General features: G+C 37.0%; 2 protein-coding genes across 2 annotated transcripts; both read left to right on the top strand.

Annotated features, from left to right (window-relative positions):
• The first annotated feature begins 898 nt into the window (after nt 1–898).
• On the top strand, nt 899–1861 carry LOC126492014 (olfactory receptor 6C75). Its single transcript, XM_050128107.1, has one exon. It carries the CDS (start codon nt 899–901, stop codon nt 1859–1861), a length of 963 nt encoding a protein of 320 aa, XP_049984064.1.
• A 13937-nt stretch (nt 1862–15798) lies between these two features.
• LOC126492012 (olfactory receptor 6C2) lies at nt 15799–19110 on the top strand. Its single transcript, XM_050128105.1, has 2 exons — nt 15799–15811; nt 18134–19110. The coding sequence occupies exon 2, from the start codon at nt 18172–18174 to the stop codon at nt 19108–19110; it is 939 nt and encodes a 312-aa protein (XP_049984062.1). The 5' UTR covers nt 15799–15811; nt 18134–18171.
• The last annotated feature ends 1587 nt before the right edge of the window (nt 19111–20697 follow it).

Raw genomic sequence — 20697 nt, forward strand, 5'->3', positions numbered from 1 at the left:
GTACACAGTCGTTGAACTTAGACATGAGTGTCTTTCATCTATCAGACATGTCCATGTATGTGTGTATACCAGGAACATATTACTCTGAACTACAACTTTATCTCCAAAAAGTATAAAGGTTTGTAAATAGAAAAAGAATTATAATAGACAAATGTTTTAAAAGGTAGAGGGAGGCACAATACACAAAAATCTTTTAGAGAACTACACTGAAAGTCAGTTCTCAGACATTTCCTTGTTTCAGATAATTGTGACAAAATATAAAAGAATATAAAGAAAATTAAGTCATGATTATGAAATTAGGTAAGAATAGAGAGTTTAGGTATTTTGTATAATTTACCACAAAATCAATTTTAAACCATGGTGGTGACTTTGATTTTTAAGTATATGTGTTTAGTTGGGTATTTTATTCATTAGATATATAATGTATACACATATGTTTTGATACATAGATGTAGGAAATGATTATTTCAATAAATAAAATCATTTTATACATCACCTTCTATTTATTGTTTTTCCATTTGCTGAAAGCATACATAGAAATCTCCTCCCAAAGTAAATTGTCATGAACAATACAACAGTATTAAGTATACTTTAGTTAATAGACACTCCCATTTAGCTATCTAGACTTATTTATCCTGTATAACTACAAATTTATACTCTTTGAAAATATTAGGATTTCATGGACTATGTTACAAATATAAAGTAATATACAATGCAATGTGTGTTCATGCACACATTGTATAATAAAGTCCAGCTTTACAAAGGAGACATTGCCACCTTGAAATCTATGACATCATAGATGAATTTGAAGGACATTATGCTCAGTAAAATAAGCTAGAAACAGGTAATAAGTTCTTTATTTGCAAAGTTGATCTCTTATTTCTTCATCCATTTAGTAATGGCGTTAGAAGCAGAGACTATTAGAAGAAATTCCACATCAGTAACAGATTTTATTCTTCTTGGATTGACTAATGACCCACGGTGGCAGCTTGTGATTTTCACATTTCTTCTTGTTACCTACATGCTAAGTGTGATGGGAAACCTCATCATCATCATCCTCACCCTCTCAGATGCCCGTTTGAGGACACCCATGTATTTCTTCCTTCGCAATTTCGCACTCCTAGAAATATCATTCACGTCTGTCTGCATTCCCCGATTCCTTGTTACTGTTGTGACAGGAGACAGAACCATTTCCTACAGTGGTTGTGTGGCTCAGCTATTCTTCTTCATTTTCTTGGGAGTGACAGAGTTTTACCTTCTGGCTGCCATGTCCTATGACCGTTACGTGGCCATCTGCAAACCTCTGCACTACACAACAATCATGAGCAACCGTGTGTGTGTTCTTCTTGTCGTTAGCTCGTGGTCTGCAGGATTCCTGATCATCTTTCCACCAATTGTCCTTCTGCTACACCTAGACTTCTGTGCCTCCAATGTAATTGATCACTTTATCTGTGACTCTTCTCCAATTTTGCAGCTTTCTTGCTCAAACACTCACCTTCTAGAACTCATGGCATTTTTGTTGGCTGTGGTAACACTCATGGTCACCTTGACGTTAATTATTATCTCTTACACATATATCATTCAAACAATTCTGAGAATTCCTTCTAAAAATCAAAGAAAAAAGGCCTTTTCCACTTGCTCCTCCCATATGATCGTTGTCTCCCTCTCTTACGGCAGCTGTATCTTCATGTATATTAAACCTTCTGCAAGGGAGAGGGTGACTTTAAGCAAGGGAGTAGCTGTGCTCAACACCTCAGTGGCTCCTCTCCTGAACCCCTTCATCTATACACTGAGGAACCAGCAAGTGAAGCAAGCCTTCAAAACCATGGTCCAGAGAATCCTCTTTTCTTTAAAGAAATGAACATGAGCACTCGGGAGGCAGAGGCAGGCGGATCTCTGTGAGTTCGAGGCCAGCCTGGTCTACAAGAGCTAGTTCCAGGACAGGCTCCAAAGCCACAGAGAAACCCTGTCTTGAAAAACCAAAAAGAAAGAAAGAAAGAAAGAAAGAAAGAAAGAAAGAAAGAAAGAAAGAAAGAAAGAAAGAAATGAACATGATCATGAGGAAAGAGGACCTCTAAAGACAGAACTGAATGAAAACCTCTGCTCCACTCTATGTAGATTCGTGCCCAACGATTATTAAAATATATCTAGCATACTAATAATCCGTAGCAAATATATATATAATAAATAGAAGTGTAAGATGAAATGCATTGGATTTTTAAAAATTATTTTTCTAAGAAAAATATAAGTAAACATACCTAAATAGTATGAAATTTATTTTATTCTTTGGTACTATTTTTTAAATGACAAATTATTCCAACTGAAAATGTCTCTATTTACTAATCAAATTTTAAAATGAAAATCATAACTTCTAAGGGTTCGTTGTTCTTCTGACTTTACATTCATATTCTTTCCACTGGTACACTTGTCATTCCCAATGATGAATGAACAGGAGTGTTGACATGGATAGAACAGTGGACGCTGGCTTCCTGTTGATTATCCTGGACACCACAAGTACTGATGTCTTAGACTTCTTCCATCATTCAACATGCAATAATGATTTTCTTTTTTCTATGATCTCTTTTACAGAGGTTTCCTTTAGCGCAGGCTCATAGCCAAGACAATGACTTTTGGAAGTAGCCAAGAAAATTAAAATAATGTTCCAAGGTTGGTCCTGTGCCTAATGAGGCCCTCGGGTCCTGTGCTCCACTAAGAAGAGTAACTGTCTTGGGACAAAGCTGTGAGTCTGATAGATAACCAGTACATGATTCAATTTTTAGCTTCTTGATTCTCAGCTTGATCTGATTCACAGATTAATGGGATGAGCTCCATATATTTCCTATGTGAATTCAAGAAATAACTATTCAATAGCAATATGATGTTCTATTTATTTCATTCTGTTCCCATGGAATGATGCAAGCTTCATTCAAGTACATTTTAAACTAGTGTAATTATAAAACAGAGATTAAGTGACATTTTATTTGACTATAAATCTTTGTTGAGACGATTTATAAAGAAATAAAATTATATAAGTTGGCTTGGTAAGTTAAAGCAAGTAAGCAGAAATATAAAATAAAAATCCAAAGTGTGAAAAATAAGTGTAAAGATTAAGTAAATGAATATAAACTGTAGACAGACAGGATAAAGAACATGAAATAAGAGATGGCAAAGGGAAAGGAGGGAGTAAAGAATAATTTATCCTCTCGATTAGCAAAGTTTATCTGCAAACATCAAATCCAATTCAGGAAAACTGAAAAAGAAACTTACAGACAAATTGCTGTACTACATGCATTCAAACTGCCTGGGTCCATTGACACAGAAGTATTTGCTTTTTTCTATTATTGTCTGTTTAAAGATTTGTAACAAAAGAAGAAGAAACCTTGCAGATAATCTGAGATACTGAAATACTAATAAAATTCTGAGTAATATCGCTTCTGAGATTTTTACATGTATTTCATTATCATTAAGATCTTAATGATTATAATTATTTCTCCAGCCAAGCATTCTGTCATGATATCAAGGAATACTGTGTTGTAGATCAACAAACATATAAGATATGTTTAGACACTAGTTTGTGTTAGCATTTTTGGTATTAAATCCAAATAAAATGGTTAGTGCAAATTACACATTATCAGAGTTTATGCATGCATGCACTTAGAGGTCACATTGTGGCTCTACTCACAGAGGAGAGAAACACAAGAAAACACAAAGATGCATAAAGTTAACTGCAGTCAAATGGAACCAATTCTTTGATTGGGTGATAATTTCAGTCCCGTTGTTACTTCAGTATGCACAAGCATTGACAAATTCGCTTACAAGTCTAACTCTCTCTCCACTAGTAATATGTTATTACAATAATTTATTATCACACTAAAAATGGCCTTTGATTTTTACTTCATATCATTTCTCACCATATATAATAGGTATAACAAGTAAAATTATATATTAATAAGGTTGTAGAAGCTGGGAATTGATTTGGTTTGCAAACGGTTTCCTGTTCAAATATGAAGGTCTTGGTTTGGATCCCAAATATCTATGTAGAAAATAGGTGTGATAGTATGCACCAGGAAGCCTAACACAAGGATGTTGGCATAGAAGGAGGATCCCTGGTACTGATGAGTTCCAAGTTTGGTGAGAAAATGCCTCTCGAGCAACAAGATAAAAGTAATAGAGGAGGACACACACAAAGACATATGTGCATGTACCCCCTACAAACATTCAGGCATGCACTACACAAACACACATGATCATGTTTGTGTTTATCAATAATATTTTCACTCAACAGCAAATTATTAGTAATTTATCTTTGAAAAATCAAATATTATACATCGTTTTTTACCTTATGAGTGCTCAAAAAATAAAAAAATTCACTTATGAAAGTCACAGCTTAAAGAAGCATACATAAAAGACAGTTTTCATCATTAAAAAATTAAAAACCCTGTCATTAGCTACCTCCACACAAGGACTATGACATGACATTAGGTTATACCTGTGAAGTAAAAGCAGACTTCCTTACTCAGAAAGAGTTCTTGCAGAAGGTAAGTTGACAAAGGAGACAGAAAAAAGAACTAAAGTATATGAATCTATCAGGTACCTTATTCCCTTTGTTACTAGATCGCCATGAACTCAATAACTAATAAAATATGCTCTGATTTCAACAAAATAATCACAAACACTACAAAAGACATCAGTACCAGAACCAGACATAACTTAGGGATTGGAGTTCTCTGACTAGAAATTTAAAACTATGATTACTTGTTTAAATATACTAATTGTTAATATGGCAGGGGCTCTGATGGGAAAAGTAGATGGCATACAACTCACTCCTACTAGTATAGCAAGATGAATTAAGACTAAAAGAAAAAAATCAAAAGGAAATGCTAGAAATCAGAAGCAATTAGACATGAAACCTTTGAGTGGATGTGGAAAAAACAATGAGCCAGTAATTCCTAAAGACGGTTTAGTGGAAACGTACCAAACAGCATTTTTTTTAAACAAAAAGGAATGTTAAATTAACAAAGCAGAACTTTCCAAATTAAGCTTCCAAAAATTAAAGGGCATTTCAAACAGTGGAATGCCAGAGGGGAAAAGAAAAAACACTTGCAAATATAATGGCTATCAAAAAGTTTTAATTTATGAATAAATGAAACATGGATTCAAGAAAATTAGAGCAGAGCACACACCAACCTGGATGGGTTTCCATGACAGCTATGAGTGTCAGATTCAAAATCAGAAAAACAAAGATAAAATAGCTACAAAAAAGAAACTCTAGGTATAAGAACAGCAGGTTAGAAGAACAAAGGCAAACTCAGAGGAACACAGAGAAAATTCATAGGAAAGAAAATGTAAAGTGTTGAGAAGGAAAGGACACTAAGTTCTATCTGTTTCATTTATTCTTCAAAGGGATGAAAAAATACAGACTTTCTCATACAAACAGAACCTGGATGGGTTTGTTATGAGTGGATCTGACCTATCAGAAATGTTGTAAAAAGTTCTTCAAGCAGAAGAAAAATTATATAGCTCAGAGACTCCATTCCACAGGAAGAAAGGTAGCTGAACGATAAATTTAAATAAGTTTCCTTTTAAAAATGTTTTATATATTCATTTTGTTTTATTGTGAGTATTTTGCCTAACATGTACCAACATTCGCCATGTGTGTCCTCTGTGCCCAAAAAGGTAAGAACAGATCCTCAGATCCCCTGGAACTAGAGTTATAGATGGTTATGAGCTACCATGTGTGTGCTGGGGCTCACACCCAGGTCCTCTGCAAGAGCAACAAGTGTTCTTAACCAGTAAGCCATATCTCCAATCAAGTATTCTTTTTTAATATAATTTTTTTTCATTTATTTTACATACCAACCAGTTTCACCTCCTCCTCCTTCTTCTCCTCCCATTGTGATGGAGGAAGGTCATTGGTTAATTATAATAAACAAACTGCTTGGCCTCATAGCTTAGAACATAGGTGGGTGGAGTAAACAGAACAGAATGCTGGGAGGAAGAGGAAGTGAGCTCAGACTCGACAGCTCTGCTCTCTGGAGCAGAGACTCCATAGCTCCTCTCAGATACACACGCAATGAAGCTCCGACCCAGGATGGACATAGGCTAGAATCTTCCCGGTAAGTGCACCTTGGGGTACTTACACACATTATTAGAAATGGGCTAGTCCAGGTGCGAGAATTAGCCTAGAAGAGGCTAGCTAGAAATGGGCCAAGCAGTGTTTAAAAGAATACAGTTTGCGCCTGGCCGTGGTGGCACACGCCTTTAATCCCAGCACTCGAGAGGCAGAGGCAGGCGGATCTCTGTGAGTTCGAGACCAGCCTGGTCTACAGAGATAGTTCCAGGACAGGCTCCAAAGCCACAGAGAAACCCTGTCTCCTCGAAAGAAAAAAAAAAGAATACAGTTTGTGTGTTGTTATTTCAGGGCATAAGCTAGTCAGGCGGTCGGGGTGCTGGGGACGCTCTTATTACTACACCATTGCCTTCCCTTTCCCATCTAACCCTCCTCACCCACCCCTCCTTTATCTCCATTCAGAAAAGGACAGGCCTCCATGGACTTGCAAAAAGCATGGCACATCAAGTTGAGGCAGGATTCCTCATGTCTAGGCACAGCGAGGTAATCCAGCATGGGGATGAGGTTCCCCAAAGCCAACTAAGAGCCAGGGAGAGGTCCTGCTCTCAGTGTTAGAAACCTTACTAAGAGACCTAGCTACAGGATTGTTACACACATACAGAGGGCCTAGGTTGGTCCCATGAAGGCTCCCTGACTGTTGGTCCAACATCCATGAGCTCCTGTGAGCTCAGGTCAGCTTTCTCTGTGGGTTCCCCGATCATGACCCCCCTGACTGGTACAATTCCTCCTCCTTTTTCTCAGCAAGACTCTGGGACAAGTGCTTGTCTGACATCAGTGTCATAAAAGTCAGAATATACTGTCATAAAATGCCACTCCACATGAATAGCATAGTTTGAAATTGGCAAAGATTAGTTTTATAATGTATATTGAAACTCTTTACTCACTGTTTAAAAAGTGATATATATATATGATATATTAAGATAAGTGATAAAGAAAACTGATTTATTATTAAGAATGTAAAATAGGAATTTAAAATAAGAATAGAATTACAAATATCAGAGATATTATTTTAGTTATAGCAAAATTACTTTAAATTTTGTGGCCAAGTGAACTGGAAAAGTTAAAAGACTGAGATTATTTATGAAAGTAATTGAAAACTATATCATCAAAAACTAAATTTAAATATAAAGATACAATGAGGTTCAAAGTAAAGGGACAGATAGCCCAAAATGGAGTATATATGCCATATCAAGGGACAGAAAAGACTTAAGAGCCTGAGGTGGTAGATGGATACAAGGAAACAGAGTCTTCTGGACACATCAGGGATACAGCAGATGATGTTACGCTAGCTGTGACACTGTGGGAGACTTGTGTATGTCTGGAACAGATTGTGTCCCAGTGTAGAGAGAAGGATCTATTGACAACTGAACACTACTAGGAAAGAAAATTGTCTGTGAAATTGCCTTAGCTAAGAAAGACAATGCATCTTTTCACAGATTTAGAATTAACTGTACAAGTATGTAGTGAGCATGCGTGGATATATACACACATATCAATATGTGACATGAAAGCAGAAAGATTATTTGAAGGAAGGAAGGAACCAGCATTTGGGAGAACAAGGGAAAAGGAGGGTGGTGGGGAGGTGGGTACAAGCAAAATACAATATTTTTGCAAAAAAAATATTTAAACCCATTATTAAAATTCTAATGATTAAAATTTAATTATAAAATAAAGTAGTAAAATAGGGGAAGATAATATAATATATTTAGGTATTGTTTCCTTCAAAAACACTTTATTTGAATGTCATATGATGTTCTATATGCAAAACTCTGGAAAACTGATTGACATAATATTTTTAAATATCTATAAAAATAAATTGTTCAGTGAATGAAATACAAGTAATAAAACTGGAGAACATATTCACAGATAAATAACTTACATGGAACATTTCCCCAAAATATACAAAGAATTCTCCAAGTGGGTAAGAAATTCCCTAATCATTCCTTTTTGCTTTTTTATATATATATTTTTGCAGTCGGTGGAAATGTTTTAATTGGAGGGTGGGTAGATACAGTGGTTGTCAGTTGCTCCCAATTCCTTACCAGAGAGGCCCCACTCTCTAAACACAGGATGATCACAGACTACGTTCTCATGTTACAAAAGTCACATCTCTGGTAAACCAAGGACTGTGTTACAAAACCAATACTCCATAGCTGGAGTCACTACTAGAAACATCAGTTACTTTAGAATACTTTCTGAGTGTGCCTATTATTCAATGTAATCAGTTATAACAAAATAAGGCATTCTGAGATCGGGCTACACACACACACACAAACACACACACACACACACACACACACACACACACACACACCAGCCTGAACTCCCCAGGTGAGGCCCTGGGTCACCAACTGCAACTGTCCGCCCAAACTCAGCCATAGACTGTACTTGTAGTTAAACATACCCACAGGCACTGGCAAACCAGTTCATGCCGGTGCCATTCGCTGTGAGAACACAAGTCCCTCCAATTTCATAGTGGAGACTCCTGATTGCAGACATGGGCATGGATCCATTCCTTCCTTTCTTGGTTCCTGGTTGATTATTGGTAACTGTTCCCACGTGTCTTGTTTAGGGTTTCTATTGTTATAACACCATGATAAAAGTAATTCTTATAATGGAAAATGTTTAATTGGGGTGGTTTATGGTTCAGAGGTTCAGTCCATTATCATCATGGTAGTGATACAGGCAGACATAGTGCTGAGAAGGAGTTGAGAATTCCACATCTTTGATCCTCAGGCAACAGGAAGGCAACTGAGACGCTGAGTATGGATTGAACATATAGGAGACTACAAAGCCCACCTCTACAGTCGCACACTTCCTCCAACAAGGCCACACCCACTCCAACAAAGCCACACCTCCTAGCAATGCCACTCCCAGGAGATTATGGGAGCCAACTACATTCAAACTACCACATTCCTCTCCCTGGCCCTACAAACTTGTAACAATATCACAATGAAAAGTGCATTTAGTCCAACTTCAAAAGTCCCCACAGTCTATCACAGTCTCGAGTGTTTTAAAGTCAAAAGTTAAAAGTCTTTTCTAAGTTTCATGCAGTCTCTTAACTGTAATCGCCTATAAAATCGAAATAATTTTTTTTAAAAAAGCAGATCACTTACTCCAACATATAATGGCACAGGATATACATTGCTGTCTCAAATGTAGGGAAAGGAGCATAGTGAGGAAACACTGGATCAAAGCAAGACTGAAAACCAGCTGGGCAAACTCCAGACTCAACATCTCCATGTCTGATGTCAATGCACTCTTCAGATCCCCAACTCTTTGTTGCTTTGTTGACTGCAACACACTCTTCTCTTGGACTGGTTCTACTCACTATTAGCTGCTATTCTCAGCATGGATCTCATGGATCTGACCTATCTTTGGCTCTGCAAGGCAACCCAGGCTTCATCTTTGCAGTTCCACACAATGGCCTCTGTAGGCCTCCATTCAGGGACACCCCTGACACACGCCTGGCCTCAATGACTTTCCTTAGTCAAAGAGGGAGACTTCATAATGCCTTTCTTCTATCCTTTAATGACAAAACCACTTGACTGAAGCTGCCAAGTTCTGCTGCTTGCTAGGGTTGTAACATGGCCCCTCATTCAGTTACATCTTCACCAACTTTCTGTCTTCCATGGATTCTTTCACTGCCTGTTTTCACTGCTTACCTGTTCTGGAATTTGCTCTGTATCACAGGCTGGTCTCAAAATCAGAGATCTGCCAGCCTCTGCCTCCCTAGTGCTAGGGCTAAAGGTGTGCACCGCCGCACCCAGCTCTAAGCTTTTCTTTTGTTTCTTTTTACAGATTGGAAGCTTAGCTGGGTGAGATCTTGCTCTGAGGTCACCACTCCCTTTATTCTATTTCTTAATCTATTTATCTCCTTGAACACAGGATTTAGTTTCATCCTACTTGCTGGTGCTCCTTTTCATATCAAATTGTATGTGTTTTTATTTTCCTTGCTCAGCTTGCTCCTTTTTATTATAAATCTTCATTAGTGTTATGACTAGTAAACAAGCACACAGCAGAGTCTATATTAGGCGACTTTGAGATTTCCTCTGTCAATGGAATTAATGAAAATCTCTTCATTTTAGCTTCAAGCAGACTCTTCAGAGAAGAGAAAAAACTAATCACATTCTTTACCAAAATATCATAGAAATGATTTCTAGGCCACATATTAATATTCTTGACCTCTGAAGCCTTTTGAGCCAGGCTTCCCCACCATTCAAATAACTCTTAGCACAACTCTAGTCTAGGTTTCCACACTCAACACAATCTTTTTCAGATCCATCCATTTTTCCCAGCTAGATCCTCAGGGAGGAAAAAGGAAATTTTTAATTACATAGTAAGTGCAGAAAGGCCTGAAGAATTCTCCTGTGCCACACCTTTCAGCCATTACTATTAGTCTACCTCTGCTGTTATCAGCCTCTCGTGTGGCGTGGCTCCTTGCTGACTCACAGAACCATGCTCTACCTGGGACCTACAGCCCCTACCATTGGTAGGGACTCAGGGTCCTGACAGCTACCACATTAAACTAGAAACCAAATTAGGGCGATAACAACCAATAGACTTCAAACAAAGCTAATCAGAAGAGATAGGGAAGGATACTGCACACTCATTAAAGGAAAAATCCCCCAATAGGATATTAAATTTTTTTTAATTCATTCATGCATGCACCAAACACAAGAACACCCAAGTACATAAAAGAAACATTCCTGCAGCTGATATCACATGCTGATCCTCACATGGCAATAAAGAGTGATGTCAATACTCCAATTGTGCCAACTGGCAGGTCATCTAGACAAAAACTAAATAGAAAAATGCTGGAATAAATAATGTCATAAGTTAAATGTACCTAACGGGCATCTACAGGACATTCAAGCAAAACACAAGAAGAAATTCCAAGCAGTCCATAGAAGTTTTTTTCTCAGAAATGACCGCATATTAGGACACAAAGCGGGCATAACTTATGTAGAATAGAATAGAGAAAGAATGTAAGAGCCAGAGTGGAGGGGGCCTCCAAGGAAGCAGTGTCTTCCCAGCATGAAGGAACTGATGACTATGACACACACAAGACCTGCAGAATTTCAGACCAAACAAACTCTCATCATGAAGAACTGCATGTGAACTCAAAGTGCCACCAATAACAAATAATTGATACCTTCTGGGAAAGGGGAAACCAGTTTTCTTCAAAAGAGTGTTTGGTGTACTCCAGTGAGGGGCCTATGAACAGGAGCATTGGACAAATTCAAAATTGAGTCCTTGGGTTTTATGTGCTTTTCATTTGTTTATTTGTTTGTCTATGATTTATTTGGGATTTTTGTCATTTGATTTTTTTTGTTTTGATTTATTTGTTGGTTGTTTGAGAGACAGAGAGAGAAAGAGAGAGAGAGAGAGAGAGAGAGAGAGAGAGAGAGAGAGAGAGAGAGAGAGAGAATGAAATTGAATGGGTAGGGATGTGGGAAGGACCTAACAAGATCCAAGGAAGGAGAAATAGTTGTATGAAAAAAATCAAAAATAATAATGACTATATATCTTCATAAGAAGAGTAAAAACACAGCAATGGAAAAACTAGTGAAGGAGTAAGACATGCTCACTAATTGATGAATGGATAAAAAAGTGGTAGAGGCATATGAAACTATTTTTCGGTAAGTAAAGCAAATAAGAAATTAAATCAAAAAATACTTAAGCAGCCCTTGAAAGAAGACAAAAGCATAGCCGAAAAGACAGCATAACATGATCAAGTTTAATAATTTTGGGAAAAGGCAAAACTATTCAGAATGTATTGATGCCAGTGGCTACCAGTGCCTGGTGAGGAAAAGAGAACCAAATGTCCATTTAGCAAGTACAATTTTACACAATGAAATTATAATAATAAAATTATTATATAATAATACATTATAATATATTATATGTGATATGATTATGTTACAATATTATATGTAATATAATTATGTTATAATAATGGTAAAATACGATCATCAAAAATTATGAATAATGGTTTTCCAGAGAGGGTAACACTAAAACCACTCCTGGGGAGCTAAGTGTGATCCAGAATAAGAACGTGTATTTTCCGGATTTCTTGAAAACCCTTGGGAGATGCACCAAAAAGTCAATAGCTGTAGCAGGCTGCAGCAGGCTGTAGTTGTGTGAAATTGGTCGGTCTGCTTTGCCAGCATCTCGACGAGGTCAGCACCATCATCTTCCAGAGTTTTCTGTGTAATTGTCCACTTTCCTGAGATGATCTTTTGAAAAGGAACTGAGCTGTACTATATTCACCCTCTGGGATTTATAAGACTCATTTCCCTAAGAAGGAAGAATTTGCTTTTCCACACCCAAAGGGCTCACATTATTTGCAGAAATATTTTTAAGAGTACAGTAAGTAAAACATCATTTGTACAACAAACTAATCGTTATCTCCTGGGGGATGATCGCCTCATCAAATGATGAAGAAACAGTAAGAACCCTGGAGACCGTGCTTGCAGGAGATGTAAATGTTCACTGCTACCACTATAAATACTTAATGATGCATGAGGAATAGGGGTGTATATCACTCCATGATCAGAAGTCCAGACTTTTGTTTTGCTGAAAAATATCCAGAAGAGTCACAAATGACATCAACAAAATGAGAAAATTAATACAGGTAAAAAGAACAACAAATAATAGTCCTTCGAAGAAGACATGAAAATTTGGTCAAATATTAGGAGTATACGTGGGTATTCAAGAAAAAAATAAAGAAGCTGGTTTGGCTGGTGCAGGAAGAACCAAGGAACACAGCATATAATGTTAGGGAAAGAGGTCAGAGAAGACCAAGCAAGGTTTTGTTAGGCCTTGAACTTTTATACTCAGTAAGTGTGAGGCCTTTGGAGGGTTCTGAGCAGAAAGGTGAAATGACAGTCTTAAATACTAACAATATCATTCTGACTGTTATGATGAAAATATATCAAAGGTGAAGGGCACTGAAAGGAAACCAGATAGGCTACTGTAAGAATCCCAGGTAACTGGAGAGATGGCTTAGTGGTTGAGTGCACACTACTCTTGCAGAAGATCTGAATTTGGTTCCTAGTACCCACAATGGGCAGTTCACAATCACTTACAACATCCAGCATGTCTTCCTCAGGCACCTGCACTTGCTGTGGAACAGAAAATTTGTTTAAGGAAGTAAAGGTGTGTTACATTTGTCTGTGTTGCAGAATAACTGTTTAACTATGTAAAGATGTGCTGTATTTGCTTAATTGTGTAAGGATGTGTTGCTTTTGTTTATGCTGCATTTGATTAACTATGTAAAGATATTGTTGTTGTTTCAAAAAAAATAATAGTCCTTCGTTGGTGTCTCAATGATAAGGAATATATGTGAATAGGTGACTTCTTATGTATAGGATGCAGTGATGGAGGACACTGATGATAAAGTCAAAGTTAAACATCAAGCATCTTCTTGCCTAAGTGTTTTTCATCAATGTATGTTTTTATGATACTCTTGAGAATCATACTTCAAATATTCTGTTTCTAATTTTCTACACTAGTACCAAAACTTACTCCTCTATTTCCTGATGAAAATGTAGGGGTGCTAACTAACTCTGGAAGCAATATCTTTGAGAATTATTTTGATAATAATACTTACAGATTTACATACACTTGGTAACGTTGTCAATTGCAGGCACTTCTGAAAGCGAGTGGCAAAGCATTAAATAAAATTACTGGCAAATCTTTAGTACAAATAAAATGAGTTTTAAGACATGCAGCCTAACCAATTCCTAGTCAAGTAGTAAACACCAGAGAAGATAACTTCATTTGAATCTGTTTCATATTTTCCAACAGTTAAAGGAAAACAGACAACATAAAATTAAGTGATATCCTCTAGTATAAAAAGGATAGAGAGCTCTTTACTCCCCAAGAAGACAAGAGCCAAGAGGCTGTCAGGTTGAAGCACTCCACGTAACAAGCCATACACCAGTAACGTGCCTTAGGAGCGAGGCAAAGGAAGCTTGGTGATCAGGGAAAAGACCATGGAGACTCAGGATTATCAAGTAAGCACGCCCTTTCTCACAATCTTCCCGATCCTGGACTTATAAACAGATTCTAAGAAAATATAATCAGTGCAAAAGGAAAACTGAAGGAATCTATCTTCTGATGTAGGGGCAAATATTTACTTTTCAACAATAAAACAAACTGGGCAGTGGTGGCGTATGACTTTAATCCCAGCACTCGGTAGTCATAGGCAGATGGAGCTCTATGAGTTTGAGGCCAGCCTTGTCTATAGAGTGAGTTCTAAGATAGCCAGAACTATTAAACAGAGAAATACTGCCTCAGAACAATATAGACATAGATATAGATATAGATATGAAACAAGTAATAAAAGGAATTATTTCAAAGGAAAAAATATCTTGTTAAATTGAAAGTTTTTGAAAGAATCAAATAGAAAGGGGGAACTCTTTTTAAATAAATAGCCAAATCTAGCTTGGGGAAAAATCAGAGTAAGCATCATTCCACTTTCCTAAATGATGCTGGTAACAGCAGATAGGAATAGATCACAGCTTATTCACTAGGGACTGAGAGCAGTGTGTGTAGGAACTGATGCCACTGTGCAGAATTTGTCACAGCCTGTAAGTAATTAAGTTACAGCTTATTTAAACAGTATACAGCTTTGATATATGCATTTTCACACAGCTTTATTGAAGTGCTATAGGTAGACAGATATAACTACGTTTAGTAAGCTTGGACATTTATATATTCCCATGAAACCATGATGACACTGAAAACAAAGAACATATGCATCCTTTTCAAAAGATTACTATTTCTTCATAGACTTTGTTTTCCTTTGTTTAGTATTCTATAAAACAGCTTAACGTGCTAGCATTGCTCTTAATGCTTTTCAGTGCACAGTAAGGAAATATGAATCATGCCACAGGATTCTAGACTTGCTCATCCCAGTACTAAAATTTTAAAGATGTTTAAGAACACACCATTTGCCAATGTCCCCAACACCTGACCACTACCAATCAAGTTCTCTCTCTGTCTCTGTCTCTGTCTCTCTCTCTTCTTTCTCTCTCGCTCTCTCTCTCTTTCTCTCTCTCTCTCTTTCTTACACAAACACACACATGTTGAATATTACAGACACCTCAGATTTATTCATCCTTTTCTAACTAGATAATTCACTTCAAAATGTCTTTCAGGTTCATCCTCATTGCATATTGTAAAATTTCCAGATCTGAATAATCCCCCATTGTAAGTATATAACACTGTTTAAAACTATTCATCTATTGGAATACATTTGGTCATTTCTATATCTTTCCTGTTCTGAATTACACTAAAATGAACATATAAATTAAATATTTCTTTGATAAATAATTCACTCTTTTGAATTATTTGGCAAGAAATTTTATTGCTAGATTGTATCTTCACTTTAATTTTTGAGTTTTTTTTATTTATTAAATATTTTTTCATTTATTTTACATCTCAACCACAGTTTCCCCTCCCTCCCCCTGCCTCCTCTCTACTGAACTCTGGGAGAAGGAGAATTATCTCTCTCAGGGATAAACCTCTTTATTGTTTGTCCAATATAAAACAGCCAGCCTTAAAACCACTCACATCAGAAAAGCTTCCATTCTCTGGGTAGGTACATAAAGTTACTGTTGAGAAACTAATGACCTTGGGGAGCCCTGAAGAAGTGATAGATGGTATTAGTCTGTCAAAGATAATACATGTATACACATATATTATGAGAGTAAAATCTTAAACTACACAGGAGTCAGATAATGTGACACTAATATCTTTGGGGTTTGGTTGTTTATTTTGATATTTTAATTTTAATATTTATTTTAATGTTATTTTATTTTAATATTTGACTGTTTTTTGTATTTTAATTACATTTCTTTTTCCTTTCCTCCATCAAAACCCTCCCATTTATCCCTCTCTGCTCTACTTCAAACCACTTCCTATTTTTCATCAGGTGTTAATGATTGCATATACGTATTTATATTTCTATATATATTCCTAAATATAACCTGTTGAGTGCATATAATATAACTTGAATGTACGTTTTCAGGGCTGAACATTTGGCCCTAGACAATCAGCTGGTGTGATCTTTTTGGGGATCATCATCTCTGTCACTCCCAGCTTTACTCGTGTCTGTAGTTCTTTGTATAGGGTTGAAGTCTCATGAGCTTTCCTCGTGTAGTATGACATGTTTGTTGGCATCATCCTTGTTTGGGAAGTCATATTGGTGAGGTATTACAGGTGTAGTTTCTGATGTTATTAGGAGACACAATCTCACAGCAATGTCCCTGATTGGGTTCTTATGATCTCCCCCCCCCCATAGTGCTCCCTGAGCCTTAGTGGTGAGAACTCTTTGTAGATATTGGGACAGGGTGCCACAGCTCTACATAGTGAGGAATCGTAGTTTTCTATAAAGGTCTCTATCCATTGCAAAAGGATGAAGATTGCATCTATCTGCAAGCATAGGGACAGATGTTTACATATTGTTAAGATTGTGCCAGTTTAGTAAATGAGCGGTTATAGATACCCCTCCAAGCAAACAGAGTTTCTCTAGCACTGTGTATTGGCACCTCTAATTGGCTGATTATAAAGTCCAATTAGAAAGTAGTTGGTCACTGCCAAGGTATAGGTGCCACTACTGCACCCATTGGGTTATTGTGCCATGCTGGTTGTTGATGTGGTTCATCAACATCATAGCTGAGTAGGACTCCTAGTTATCTCTTTCCTTTGGAAGACTGCATGGTTCCTTCTGGCACCCTGAATGCTGGTCCTCATGGAGGGTGCATTTAAGTCAATTCCACATCAGGGCTTCTGGGCCCGATTTCCGAAGTTCATGATGTCTTCAGCAATATGGACTTACCTTCCACCTCTGGAGCCAGGGTTACCCAAGGCAATAGCAATAAACTATATGTTTTGAGATCCCCTTAGTCCTTGCCAACAACTGAAAAGAAGAATTCACATGTCTGGTTTGGGATTTTTGTTATGTGGTCTTTGACACTTGGAGAACACCATCAGCTCAGATGAGAAAATTTACTTTAAATTATATTTGTATAGTTATAAACTGAATTGCATGCATTATAGGGATTTTAGGTAAATAGCTAATAGTATGATTCATTGTGGATTTTTCAGACATCCATATTGTTATTTTAGCTATCTTTTTCTTCTGTATTTACCCTACCTTTCCCTCTCTAAGGAACCCCCAGTTTTCCTTTTCCCCAATGAGGTCACATGTATTTTCAAAAAAATTTGAGCCAGGCGGTGGTGGTGCATGCCTTTAATCCCAGCACTTGGGAGGCAGAGGCAGACGGATCTCTGTGAGTTCGAGGCCAGCCTGGTCTACAAGAGCTAGTTCCAGGACAGGCACCAAAAACTACAGAGAAACCCTGTCTCGAAAATCAAAAAAAAAATTGAGAAAACCCTGAAAAAAGGCACAGTCTACAAATATCTGATCAGTACTAGTAAAATGTACGTGATGTTTGGTCATTTGGAAAGCATCAAATGACCACAATCAACTACTAAAAATACATAACAGAAACATATGAGTAAATTCCTTCCATGGGTATGTGAGACATAGCTTTTTGTGATATTATAGACACAACAGATGTACCTTAACCACCTTCCATGTGCTAATAATTCTGCTATCATCTCTGTTGCTTGATTGTTTTCCAGGAGAAAAACATCTTATGCTTAAAGCAATATCCAGATAGTGGTACTGAAGAAAATTTATATTCTTAGATATCTACAAGCATTCAATATCCAGAATTTGTCTGAGGCAATAATGCTTCTCTAAACACATTTGTAAGTCCTAGCTACATAATGAATTAAAGCCAACTACATCTGCAAATCCTTGAGAGCAATAGATTATTCTTCAGACTTGGCTCCTTTTACAATAACATGAGTCCTTAAGAGAATCTCCACCGCAAAATCCAGGCAATGGCGACACGTGTTATGATATAAACTTAGAAAATAAACATAAGATTGTTGGCATCCATATCTTTCAGAGTCCTTTCACAGCTGTGACTTTTTAAAACCTTAACTCCCAATGGGCAGTAATGAGAAACCACTCGGTAATAACAACCTTCATCCTTCTGGGACTAACAGATGACCCACAACTTCAAGTTCTGCTTTTTATCTTCCTGTTTCTCACGTACATGATGAGTATAACAGGAAACCTGACCATTATCATCCTCACCTTGGTGGATCCCCATCTTAAAACACCTATGTACTTTTTCCTTAGAAATTTTTCTTTCCTAGAAGTTTCCTTTACCACAGTCTGTATTCCCAGATTCCTATACAGCCTATCAAGCAGAGACAATACCATTACCTATAATGCTTGTGCAAGTCAAATATTCTTTGTTATTCTCTTTGGAGCCACGGAGTTTTTTCTCTTGGCAGCTATGTCCTATGATCGCTATGTGGCTATTTGTAAACCCCTTCATTATATGACCATCATGAACTCCAGAGTATGTACCCTGCTCGTCATCTCATGCTGGGTGTCTGGCTTAATGATTATCGTCCCACCCCTTAGTTTGGGTCTCCAACTCGACTTCTGTGACTCCAATGCCATTGATCATTTCAGCTGTGATGCTGGTCCCCTTCTAAAGATCTCATGCTCAGACACATGGGTAATCGAACAGCTGGTTATATTTGTGGCTGTCTTTGCACTCATTATTACCCTGATCTGTGTGGTTCTATCCTACACGTACATCATCAGAACAATTCTGAGATTCCCTTCTGCACAGCAAAGGAAAAAGGCCTTTTCCACTTGCTCATCTCACATGATCGTGGTGTCCATCACCTACGGGAGTTGCATCTTCATCTACATCAAGCCTTCAGCTAAGGATGAAATAGCCATAAATAAAGGAGTTTCGGTTCTCACTACTTCTGTTGCACCTCTGCTGAACCCTTTTATTTATACCTTAAGGAACAAGCAAGTGAAGCAAGCTTTCAGAGACTCTGTAAAGAGGATTGCACTTAGATCAAAGAGCTAGAAGTCAAATCAGATCTCCATTATCTTCTTTCAGAATTAACCTTTCGATGACAACTATATTTCACCCAGATCTTACCCTTATGAAACCCATTCTTTAAATTAAACTCATATGTGATACTGTCATCATTCATGCTAAAATTATAAATGTACATCCAAGAAACTAAGGTTTTCTCCACTCTAGCCTGGTATTTTTATTACTCTAGGAAAAAAATAAGAGTACTGATATTTGAAAGTATATTCATAGTAGTGCCACTTTCTTCCTCTAGTACAAAGTTAGCAAAATTAATATCACAAAACCAAAAATCAGACCAACAGAAATAGAAAATAACATTTGCAGAGATTTATTAAAGGTAAGAAAATAAGACATCACAGACCAATTAAAATAGTTGGGAAAGAAAATAAATAACACCCTGTGGTTAATCAGTATTTAACAAAATGTATCCACAATCAGTGATAAGATGTGTTTATTATTTCTTTAGAGTAAATTAGAGAGGCTCTGAAGCTGGAGAGATGGCTCAGTGGCTAAGAGAATGTATTACTCTTCTAGAGCACTGGATTTTACACGATTGGATAGTTCACAACCACCAATAACTCCAGATCCAGTGAATTTGACAGACACACACACCGTAACAAAATAGAAGTAGTAATCTAAATTATCCCGGCCAAAAAGAGACCGAGGAACAGGAGAGAAGGTTTCAGAGAAGAAGCCTACCAGACTTTCAGTGAAAAATGAATAACTATAAGACTAAAATTATTAATGAAAACAGAATCTGAATGCATATTTTCTAAGTTTTTTTATTAAGTCAGTCACCCTGATAGTATCAGATAATACATCACACAAAAATATAAAAAGAAAATTTTAGACCAATATCCCTTGGGAACATAAGTACAAAAATTCTTAATAAATTATTTGCAAACTGAATTCAAGAACACACAAAAAAAGATTATCCACCATGATTCAGTTGACCTCATGATGGAAATTCAGGGATTTTTCAACCTACATAAATCAATAAGGTAATCTACCACATAAACCAGCTTAAAGACCCCCCAAAACTTCTGGTTATCTCATTAGATTCAGAAAAAGCCTTTAACAAAATCCAACATTGTTTCATGAAAAAAGTCCTAGAAAGATGAAAACTACAACATAATCTTTACATAGTATAGGCAAACACAGACCTCTCACAGCCAATATCTTCCTCTGCAGAAAGAATCTCAAAACATTTCCAGAAAGTCAGAATGGCTAAAATCAAAAACACCAATGATAGCCTTTGCTGGAGAGGTTGTCAAGAAAGGGGTACACTCATCCATTGCTGGTGGAAATGCAAACTTGTGCAACCACTCTGGAAAGCAGTGTGGAGGTTTCTCAGGAAATTCGGGATCAACCTACCCATGGACCCAGCAATACCACTCTTGGGAATATACCCAAGAGAGGCCTTATCATACAACAAAAGTATATGCTCTACTATGTTCATAGCAGCATTGTTTGTAATAGCCAGAACCTGGAAACAACCTAGATGCCCTTCAATTGAAGAATGGATGAAGAAAGTATGGAATATATACATATTAGAGTACTACTCAGCAGTAAAAA

This window comes from Alexandromys fortis, unplaced genomic scaffold (assembly GCF_014885135.2).
Source record: "Alexandromys fortis isolate MF-2015 unplaced genomic scaffold, M_Fortis_MF-2015_v1.1 scaffold_263, whole genome shotgun sequence".
NCBI lineage: Eukaryota > Metazoa > Chordata > Mammalia > Rodentia > Cricetidae > Alexandromys > Alexandromys fortis.